Here is an 11,032-nt window from a genome sequence, read left to right as displayed (position 1 = left end):
GATGCGGGGAGGGCTGAAATCCCCACAAACCAGGCAAAGGGATGGGGGAATGGGAATAGCAGCCTGCTCCCACCCCTTCCCATGGAAACAGGTCTAGGATCCTTCCTAATGAGGCTCCCAAGGAGGTTTTAGGTGCTTTGTGGAGTGATTGAAGCATTGCACTCAGCTGAGCCACCCGCAGCAGTTGCATCAGCCACATCTCCAGTGCAGTAGGAGCAAGATCCTCCTCCGGGTGTCTCTCCAATTGCCCATTTCCATGAAATCTGCAGGAATTTCTGGCTCTCGCAGTTACTCTCCCCACTGCTGTGTCTGGCCTACAAACGGTCGACACCTTTTCAGGTTGCAACGCCTGCAGGAATTGCCACGCACACCCAAGTTTGTGCAATGCCTTTGCAGATTACAACGCGTTCCCGCATTGCAAAATCCAGCTCCACGTTGCAAAATCCATTTGCAAACTGCAGAGGGGAAATCCACCTCCAAATTGCAAAAGCCCTTTCCAAACTCCAGAGGGGAACGCAGGTGCTTGGCTCCAGCAACCTGGTGATCCCAAGAAACCAGAGGGCCGGCAGCAGCCCTGGGCCGTCCCTGGARCTGCATCCCTGAGGCTGGAACGCGGAGCCCACATTGCAGTGGATTCCCCGGAGCGGGAGCAGAGCAGCAGGATCTGCCTCCGTGCTGGGAAACGATTCCCAGCAGCGGCAGCTGAAATCGGATGGCCTTTTCTTTCCTTTTTTTTTTTTTTTTCCCCTTCTTTCTTCTCCGTTTAAAAATAAAATAGGCAAAATTTAATTACAGGCGGCTTTCATTCTTTATTTCGTGCCGCTCAATCTCCAAGCACTTTTTTTTTTTTCCCTCCTTTTTATTATGTTCCTCTTTCTTCCCCTGGGCAGAGTTAATTGCTTCCCCTGCAAAACAGGGCCGAAGAAGAGGCAGGAGGGGAAGAAAGGAAGGGGGAGGCGAGGGCTGAGGCTGGGAAAACTCATTGCAGCTGTGAGAGCGGCAGGTTTCTCCTTGGAAAACACGGGATACGGGATCCCCCCCKGCATCCCACATCCCATCCAGCTGGAAAGCTGCAAACAGGGGTTAAAGGCACCAGCAACAGGGGCAGCCCCAGAGCCAGGGGTGCAAAGGGACCCTTGGTTGTGCCCAACGCAGAGGCCRTTTCCATCCTTTCCAGCTCCTTTCCACCCTTTCCCAAGGGAGCTTCCCCCGGGCTCTTTTCCTGCAGCTCCCTTCCCCAAGGACGGCGCAGAGAGGGCTTTATTCCCCGCTCCGGGCTGGGCGTGCAAAGACGCATTAGCGAGCGGCTTGGAAGCCGCTGCCAATTCTTCCCGGCGCTATCAGGAAAGCAATCAGGGCCGCAGGACGGATTGATGCCTCGCCCGGAGCGCGGCCGCTCCGAGCTGCTGACTCGCCATTACCCCGCGGACATGTAATGATTTCTCATCCCCCTATTAATTTTTTTTTTTGTTTTGTTCTTTACGCTGGGATTTATAGAGCCGCGATGCCATAGATCGTTTCGGCTTAGAAATAAACGCTGCCTTCGCTGGGAGCCCGGGCGCTGCCAAGCAAGCCTTGGACCGTGGACTTTGGGCGGTGCAAAGGTCCTGCTGCCCCACTGCAGCGAGCTGAGCCCAGATGTTGGCAGCTGGCCTCGGCTGAGCTCTTCCTTGGATATAACCCCGGGCCAAGCGCCAGCCTGGTTTAGGTGTTCACCTTTCACATAGTGCCCCGGGTCCAGATTTGCTGGTGCCACCAGGGAAGAAAGCTTTGGGAAAGAGCTGGAGCTCCCAGGCTGAGGTTGCTTTCCAGGTGGAACATTTCTGGRGGTCATGAGCAGAGCAGAGAGGCCCTTGCTGCAGAGCTCAGCCCTCCTACGAGACATCAGAGAATCCCCTTCTCTAAGGCGCGCCCAGGGGACGCCCTGCACAACAGAGCCCACGCTGGGGTCACCCACGGAGGTGGCCCCCAGCCGCGACGTCCCCCCCCGTTGGCGAGAGACGACGCGGCCACCRCGCGGGTCCCTTTGCGGGTCCCCTTTATTGCCCCGCGGGCTCCAAGGCAGCGCGTGATTCCTAAGGCGGCGTTAAGTGCAATCATTARCGCGCAAAGGCCGGCCCGCGCGGGGGCTCATCCCGGCTTCCCACGGCTCCTCGGGAACACGGCTGCTCATCCCGGCTTCCCGCGGCTGCCCGGGAACGCGGGAGCCCGAGCGGCGGCCGTCACAGCCGGCAGAGCRTGGGCGGCGCGGGGCTCTCGGGCAGCTTCTCCAGCCACTCCAGCAGGATGCGGTTGAGCTCCGCCGGCCTGCAGGGAAGCGCAACACGGTCCCTGCTCCACCCACGTCCCCTTGGCACCTTTGGCACCTGCCCGGAGAGGGGTCGGACCCTCGGGCACCCCGTCCCCGCGCCCGCCTTGCCCTCGTACCTCTCCATCTGCGTCCAGTGGCCGCACTCCTCGATGTGTCCCCGGCTCAGGTGCGGGATCTGCGGGGCACCGCGGCGTCACCCCGGGCCGTGCCGGGCGTCCCGCACGGCCCCGTGGCACGCGGCGCTCACCCACTCCTCCATGCCCTGCGCCATGGCCGGACGCAGCACCRGGTCCTTGCCGGCCGTCACCATCAGCGCCGGCATCAAGATCTGCAGGGCGGCCGAGGGAGAGGGGCACGCGAGGAAGAGGAAGGCAGGGGRCACCCCGAGTGCCTGGGGGCACCTGGGGGCCTCYRCMCTCCCCATCCAGCCTCCAATTCCCCCCATATGGAGGTTCCTTTGGGGACAAGCCGCCTCATCCCCAAYCTGGCRCCRAGGAGGCCACTGCGGATCCCATCTCCCAACACCTGGGATGGGGACCTGGGCCCCCACGCTCCCCATCCAGCCTCCAATTCCCCCCATATGGAGGTTCCTTTGAGGACAAGGCACCTCATTCCCAACCTGGCACAGAGGAGGCCACTGCGGATCCCATCTCCCAACACCTGGGATGGGGACCTCACACCCGCATCCCTCCCACAGACCCCAGACCCATCCCAACCCTGCCATCTACTGAATTCCATGGGGGAGGCTCCGGAGCGGCGCCCACCTTCCTGTCCTTGGCCAAGAGCGCCCAGCGCCAGTTGCGGCGCATGTTGCGGTACCAGTTGAGCGGTCCCCTGGGCGGGCGGCGGAGGGAGGAGATGGAGCGCGCGGAGCGCCCGGAGYGCGCGCGGCCCCGCGGGGCGCACCGGGAACGGGGGGCACAGGGTCCGGGGGGGTTCGGTTGGGCTCTCACCTGAAGCCGGACTTGGTGAACTGCTGCACGTAGTAGTGGAGCGCGGCGCCCGCGAGGATGCGGCTGGCGGGGGYGTCCGCGGGGAAGCCCACGAGCAGCCCCCCTGCACGGAGCGGGACACGGGAGGGCCGGGATGGGGCGGCGGGCGGCGGGGGGCAGCGCGCGCCGGGCGCCCCGCGGCCTCACCTCGCTCGCGGACGCCGTGGAAGCCGGGCGACGAGGGCAGGCGGTCCTGCCGGGAGAGGCGGCGCGGCCGTGAGCGCCGCGGAGCGCACGGATAACCCACGGGAGGCACCGCGGAGCACACGGATAACCCATGGGAGCAATGGGGGGCATCACGGAGCACACGGATAATCCACGGGAGTGATTGGAGGCACCGCGGAGCACATGGATAACCCCTGGGAGCAACGGGAGATGCCGCAGAGCACACGGATAACACACAGGAACAATGCAGGGTATCACAGAGCGCACGGATAACCCACGGAAGGCACCGCAGAGCACACGGATAACCCATGGGAGCAACAGGAGGTGCCATGGAGCGCACAGATAACCCATGGGAGTGATTGGAGGCACCACGGAGCACATGGATAACCCACGGGAGGCATCACGGAGCACATGGATAACCCATGGGAACAACGGGAGGCACCTTGGAGCACATGGATAACCCACGGGAGGCACCGCGGAGCACATGGATAACCCACAGGAGCGAGCGGGAGATGACGCGGCGCACAGGGATAATCCACGGGAGCAATGGGAGCCACCACGGAACACATGGATAACCCATGGGAGGCACCACGGAGCACATGGACAACCCACGGGAGCAACGGGAGGCACCACAGAGCACACGGATAACCCATGGGAGCAACGGGAGCCACCACAGAGCACATGGATAACCCATGGGAGGCACCGCAGAGCGCATGGACAACCCACGGGAGCAACGGGAGGCACCGTGGAGCACATGGATAACCCACAGGAGTGATTGGAGGCACCGCGGAGCACATGGATAACCCATGGGAGCAACAGGAGGTGCCATGGAGCGCACAGATAACCCATGGGAGTGATTGGAGGCACCACGGAGCACATGGATAACCCACGGGAGGCATCACGGAGCACATGGATAACCCCTGGGAGCAACGGGAGATGCCGCAGAGCACACGGATAACACACAGGAACAATGCAGGGTATCACAGAGCGCACGGATAACCCACGGAAGGCACCGCAGAGCACACGGATAACCCATGAGAGCAACGCGGAGGCACCACGGAGCACACGGATAATCAATGGGAGGTGCCAAGGAGCACACGGATAACCCATGGGAGCAACGGGAGGCACCATGGAGCACACGGATCACCCATGGGAGCAAGAGGGGAGGCATCACAGCAAGACTGGCTGCCGCAGGCTGAGCATCCCCGCGTGCCGAGGGGCAGGAACGATCCCTGCGGAGCGGCCGAGCGGGAGCGCGGAGCCCTTCGGCGCTGCGGCCACGGCTGCTTTCCCCTCCGGAGGCCTCCAGCCCCGGGCGGGAGGTTAGTGATGGGATTTGTGGTGACGGCGCCGGGGCAGCGGGAGGCCACGGGAGGCCACGGGAGGCCACGGGAGGCCACGCRTGTCYCCRGGCGCCGCGGCCACGTCCCGCCGCRGCTCCGAGCCTGCCACAAACCCTCCCGCCAGGAAAGGACGCGGCTCTCGGCCACCAGGACCCTTTTCCTGAGGATTTAGGGATCTGCACTCAGACAAATGTCCCAGGAGCGGGGCCTGCATTGCTCCAAGGGATGCGTTCACTCTGGTCCCTACTGACGGCTTTGCGCACACAGACTTTTGCCGCTAATGGTCAGACACCGCAACAGCCGGCGCGCSATTTCCCTTGCCGCGCGCATCCCGCACCCACCTCCTTGCTGGCCGAGCGGATCAGGAGCCTCAGGGTGCGGCCGACGTCGCGCTCGAGCTCTGCCTCCGCGACGCCCTGCGAGGCGGGCGGACCGTGTACCCCGCTCTCCACCATCACCCCATCCCCGCTCCCGAGCGGYGCTCCGGGCGCGCCTCCCGGCTCACCGGCTCCTGGAAGTAGAACTGGTAGTCGAAGGCGGGCACGCGGCTCATCCTCTCCACGATGTCCACGTCGGGGTCCGCCGGCCGGTACGGGGTGTTCAGCGAGGCCACGGCTCTAGGGCRCAAAGGGGACGAGGGCGCTCAGCTCGGCACAGGCGGCGTTTGGGGCAAAACGGCGCGAAAACGGGATCGGGTGCTGGCGTAGGGAGCCTGGGGGGTCCTTGGCTCCGATGGCCACCAGCATGGACATTGTCCACCCATAGTGGTGGCCACGGGTGCTTCCCAGTTAAGGTAGATGAGGGACAACCCTGGGCGGGCTGGGATGGGGGATGCGGATGGGGGACATGGATGCGGATGGGGCACACGGATGGGGGACGCGGACGGGGGACGCGGGACCCACCTCACTCTCTCGGGGTAGAACAGGGCCATGTTCCACACGACAGCACCGCCCCAGTCATGGCCCACGAGCACGGCCTGCGCGATGCCCTGCGGGGAGCACGGGGGTGACGGGGACGCCCCGCGCGCCCGCCGCACGCCCGGCACGGTTACGGTGCACGGAGGGCGCCCTGCACCCCGAGACACGGCCCAAACTGGGGCCAGCACCCCGGGCGCTGCATCCCGGGCCACCGAGATGCTCCTCGTGGCCACCGAGGGCTCCAAAGCCGCAGAGCCACGTCCCGAAAGGCACCAAAAGGAGAGATTTACCCCCGGTAGGAAATGCCTACCTCATTTTGTCCAAGAGCGACACAAAATAAGGCAAAAAAATTTAAAAAATCCCACTAGGTAATTGGGAAGAGCCAATTAGTGACYCAGAGGCCTTAGGGAGGTACCCCAAAGTCTATGGACGATGCAATGGGGCATCAGGGTGCTCAGAAGCTGCTCCGGCTTTGGAGCGGCATCCGCACTGGATCCAGCAGGGAAGCACGGGAGGGAAGCGAGAAGGGGTCCCGGGATGCCTCGCTGAGCACTGCCGAGCTCATTGCACGCAGCTCCTCACCAGCTTGTCCAGGAACACGGCCAGGTCCTGCGTAAAGCGGGAGGAGAGAGGAAGAGTCAGGTCCCTGCTCACCCCAGGAGCCTCCCCTGCGCCCATGGGGCTCGCAGGATCCTGATTTGCGCCCATGGGCGCTGGGGGGGCAGATCCAGGCGCTTTGCCCAGGGATCAGGGCAGCCCGGAGACCTCTCCTCGCCCAGGGCCTCTCACCTTGCAGATCGCCTCCTGGGAATACTCCTCTATGTCTGCAAGAAAGGTCAAATCCACATCGTTTCTGACCCTCCCACGTCCCTGAGGAGGCTAAAGCTGCCGGATTGCCCCAGTTACACCCGAGGGAACATCCAGCCTTTGGAAAAGGCCAGGATGCTGCCGCTGGCRTTGGTGGAAGTGCCTGGAAGAGCTGGGCACCTGCCCTTGGAGCTAATGAGAGAGGGACCCGCTAACGAGGACCCCCCTCCAGTTACCTCCTGATGGGAGGCACATTGCAGGGCATGAATTGGATTTAAAGGAAGATGGGGGGATCCCTCTGGGAAAGCTCCTGCCAGCCCCATCCCAGTTCTCCAGGCTCAGGCTGGCCGCCTTGTTCAGCCGGACCGCAGTGACATCCGCATCCTGCAGCATCACCCAGGGACACGGGGAAAACCTCCCCGAGCTCCCCGCGGGGACGTCCCCGAGGCGGACGCTCACCCGGCGGCGCCGTGGAGTCTCCGTAGCCCTTCATCTCCAGCGCGATGACCCGGAACCCGGCGTCGGCCAGCGCGGGCAGCTGGGCACGGCACGAGGGGGCTCCACGAGGGCTCCGAGGGGACCCCCGGCCCCCAACCCGCTCCGCCTCCTCACCTGGTACCTCCAGGAGAGCCAGGACTCGGGGAAGCCGTGGCAGAGGCACACCACGGGGCCGTGCCCCATCTCCACGAAGTGCAGCTGCACGCCGGGCTGCGGAGGGCGCCCAGAGCCGTGAGCGGCGCCCGCGGCACCCGACTGCTTTCCCGAGAGCATCCCGGAGCACCCTGTGCATCCCGCTCCTCCGCCCCGCGCTGCTCGTCCCCCCGCATCCTACCCGGATGGCCACGTATCCGTGGCTCACGCTGTSGGGATCGCAGGCCGTCGGCAGCGGCTCCTTCTGGCCCAGCAGCTACGGGGCAAAGGAAACGAGGGGATTCCAGGATGAGCACCCGGAGCATCCGYGACGATGGATGTGACCCGGCAGCTCCCGGCCACCCCTCGCGCTCAGCACGGGGCTGCGGGCACTGCACGCGCGGCAACCCCCGTGTTCCGACTCCTGGTCCCCACCCACCATCCCGGGCATCCCGCAGGACAGCCGGAAAACGGGAAGGAAAGAGCCAAAAAGCCRTGAAACGTCAGGCAGAGACACAGGCCAGGAGGAAGGAGCCCTCAGCAGCCGTCAGCATTAAAGCTCCCGGGGCTAAATCCGCTTTTGCTGACGCGGCAGCGAGCGGCCTCGCRCCGCCGGCGATGCCCGCGGGCACAGCGAGCGAAGGTCGCGGCGCGATCCCGGTGCGCGCCCGGAGCGCCCGCGGGAAGCGCCCCCGGCACCTGCCTGCACGCCCGAGAGCTCCTGCAGCTCCCTGAGCGCCGCCTCCGTGTCCCGCACCAGGACCGTGGCCATGCCCATGGCCCGCGCCGGCTTCAGGTTCTCTCCAACGTCATCCAGGAAGATCACCTGGAAGGGGCAGGCGCAGGAGCYGTTGGAGCAGGTTTCAGGAGCGGGTGTGAAGGCACGGCGGGAGCAGGGGTGACGGGGCCGGCACCTCGTGCGGCTGCGCCCGCAGCGCCTGCAGCGCGTGGCTGTAGAGCGCCGGCTCGGGCTTGCGCAGCCCCGCGCGGCACGACTCGATGACCACGTCGAAGTGCCTCCGCAGCGCGCCCAGCAGCGCGGCCGTGAAGAGCCGCCCGGCGCCGTCGTCCACCCAGTTGTTGGTGAGGACGCCGGTCTTGAAGCCTGGCGGGAGGCAGAGCTGTTGCGAGCGGGGGCGTTGGGGAGGAATCCYGAGGATTTTGCCGCTTTGGCTCCGGAGCGAGCGGGCCGGGACAGGGGACGCATGGCAGCAGGCTCAAGCGCGCACGGCGTGGCCAAAAGCTCCCCCCAAACCYCACGGTGTGCATGCCCTGCCAAGGAGGGACCGCGTTTCGCCCCTGCAGCCCCGCTCATTGCAGACTTGCCCTGCTGGGAAAGCAGGATGCAAGCCCTGCATTCCGCCCGGGAAGCTCGGATGCATCCAAGAGCTCTCCCTCTGCAGCTGCGTTATCCTTGTGGTGACAACACGACTGATTTATTGGGCACCAGCGCTCAGAATATGCAACCACCCAGAGGCTGCCAAGCTGGCCGGGGAGCTTTGAAGATGCCCAGAGGTATCAGTGGCACCAGGACCCTCCAAGCACTGTCCCCGTCCCGGGATTGGGAAGAGCGCAGGTGCCCCCCATCCCGAACCACGGAGCATCTCAGGACGTGGCAATGAGGGAGCACAGGGATTGTGGGCAACGCTGGGAAGGCCGCGGGCGGAGGAAGGACCCACCGTTGGCGCGGAGCTCCACGGCGGCGCGGAGCAGCGGCAGGTTCACGCTCCCCTCGGCCGCCATGCCCTCGAAGGCGCGGGCGACGGAGAAGGCGTCGGGCAGCGCGGCGCCCGCGCGCGCCCGGCAGCCCCGCTCCAGCTCCGCGAGCAGCTGGGGACACGAGCGGAGCCCCCGAAACGCCGTGAGGAGCAGCACGGAGCCCGTGGACGGGACGGCATCCCCAGGCCCATGGACGGGACGGGGGCCCATGGAGCCCATGGACGGGACGGGCTCACCTGGGACAAGCTGCTGTGCCCCCGCATCGCCCTGGCGTAGGGGCTGTCATCGCCGCCCTCGAACATCACCTCCTGCAAGAGGTTCCTGCAAAGGGGAAGGGATGGGGAAAACAGGGAAACGCTGAGGACGCTTCAGCCCTTCAAACGCTGCTATTTACGCGGAGATTTAGCGCGGTGCCGGCCGGAGCTGGATGCCCATTTGTCCCCCTGGCAGCTCCTTCGCTCGGCTCAAACGCACGAGTCGCTGAGCGGGGAAATATACGGGCGGAATCGGGCTTGGCGCGGCTTCCCAGGCAATAACTCAGCCCGCCGGGGCCGTAAAGCACAAGCGCGGGCTCAGGGACGAGGCCGCTCGCTTGCAAAAACCAAGGGCATTTTGAGGCAGAAAAAAAAAGGCATTTTACAGTCCCAAAAGTGAAGAATTTATGCCCCCCCCCCATCCCAATGCATTTTTGAGTAGCTGTAACCGCTCTGCAAAGGCGCCCGTGCCCCCGCGCCCCGAGGGCGCAGCAGACGGGTGTATTCGTGGGGAATTATTGCGTTTTTGCGTTTTTATCACCCACCTCCGAGCCTGGGACCATCCAAAACGCCCCCCCCCCCCSCCCGGACTCCCGGGTCCCGTCGCGGGCTCTGCCCCCCGACCCAGCGCAAGGACGGGGCGCGGGCGGGCGCCGCACACACAGTGTTGCCGCCGCCGCCTCGCCGCGAGTCTCCGCGGGTCTCCGGCGGCGCCGCGCGCAGCGGCGGCGCGGGCGGGCGGGCAGGAGCGGTGTCAGTGGAGCGGGGCCGGGCCGGGCCGGGCCGTACCTGGGCAGCGCGGCCTCCCGCTCGCAGGAGCGCAGGAAGTGCTGCAGGCTGGGCCCGAAGAGCACGCCGCCCAGGTCGAACAGCACGACCCGCCGCGACATGGCCGCCCGCAGCGACAGCCGGCGCCGGGACTCGAACCGCCGACCCCCCGGCTCGGAGCGGCGCGGGACACGCCCCCGGGGGCGGAGGACACGCCCCCAGGGGGCAGGACACGCCCCCAATGGCCCAGGACACGCCCCCTGCTCATTGGTGCCGCCCTGGGTCCTAGCGCCAACACCCCCCACCGCGGAGCCCGGACGCCTGGGCCCCCCCAGCACATCCTGGTCCCAGGCGGCTTGCTTCATTCATTTATTTATTTATTTATTTATTTATTTCCCTCTTGGTCTCAGGCGATTTTATTTATTTATTTATTTATTTGCCCCTCAGTCTCAGGCGGTTTCATTTATTTATTTATCTATTTATTTCCCTCTCGGTCTCAGGCGGTTTTATTTATTTATTTATTTATTTATCTATCTATCTATCTATTTATTTATTTATTTATTCATTCATTCACCTCTCAGGCGGTTTCATTTATTTATTTATTTATCTATCTATCTATTTATTTATTTATTTATTTATTCATTCACCTCTCAGGCGGTTTCATTTATTTATTTATCTATTTATTCTTCCCCCTCCATAATCCCGTTTTCTGTCCGTTCTGCCGAGTCCCCAGCCTCGTGCGGTGCCCGTGGCACCCCAGGGTGCAGCAGCACCCACGGATCGGATCCACCAGATCCACGCTCCTGCTAACGAGAGGGGACTCGGGATCCTTTCTCTGCTCGTGRTAATTTTATCGTCAAGAGGAATTCTGTGGCCAGCTCCTTTGCCAGGCGGGTGCTCTGGGGTCTCGGGGGTGGCCGAGATGGGACTTTATGAAGGGGATTTGCTGGTTTGGAGGGTTTGCTCCGTGCAGCAGCGTCGGAGCAGCCCAAGGGGGTCAGAAATGAAAGAAGAGACGGATGCATGGAGGCTTCGGACCACGCATGGGCTTGTGCATGAACCCTCCTGCATGCACATGTGCATGAACTCTTGTGCAAAYGTGTGCACTCTTGTGCATGCACACACA

General features: G+C 64.1%; 1 protein-coding gene across 1 annotated transcript; it reads right to left on the bottom strand.

Annotated features, from left to right (window-relative positions):
- Window positions 1–2,048: 2,048 nt before the first annotated feature.
- Window positions 2,049–10,044, bottom strand: EPHX2 (epoxide hydrolase 2). The gene is made up of 19 exons (XM_026041507.1): window positions 9,928–10,044; window positions 9,121–9,205; window positions 8,845–8,995; window positions 8,080–8,270; window positions 7,869–7,991; window positions 7,368–7,442; window positions 7,148–7,243; window positions 6,995–7,073; window positions 6,518–6,552; window positions 6,311–6,337; window positions 5,714–5,799; window positions 5,317–5,428; window positions 5,153–5,227; window positions 3,451–3,496; window positions 3,265–3,367; window positions 3,076–3,145; window positions 2,559–2,639; window positions 2,428–2,486; window positions 2,049–2,307 (listed from the first exon to the last, which is right to left on the bottom strand). The coding sequence occupies exons 1-19, from the start codon at window positions 10,026–10,028 to the stop codon at window positions 2,223–2,225; spliced, it is 1,680 nt and encodes a 559-aa protein (XP_025897292.1). The 5' UTR covers window positions 10,029–10,044; the 3' UTR covers window positions 2,049–2,222.
- Window positions 10,045–11,032: the final 988 nt, after the last annotated feature.

Source organism: Nothoprocta perdicaria, unplaced genomic scaffold (genome assembly GCF_003342845.1).
Source record: "Nothoprocta perdicaria isolate Ctin4 unplaced genomic scaffold, notPer1 scaffold_101, whole genome shotgun sequence".
Taxonomy (NCBI): Eukaryota; Metazoa; Chordata; class Aves; order Tinamiformes; family Tinamidae; genus Nothoprocta; species Nothoprocta perdicaria.
Note: the sequence above shows the minus strand (reverse complement) of the source record. Positions and strands in the feature narration are given on the sequence as shown.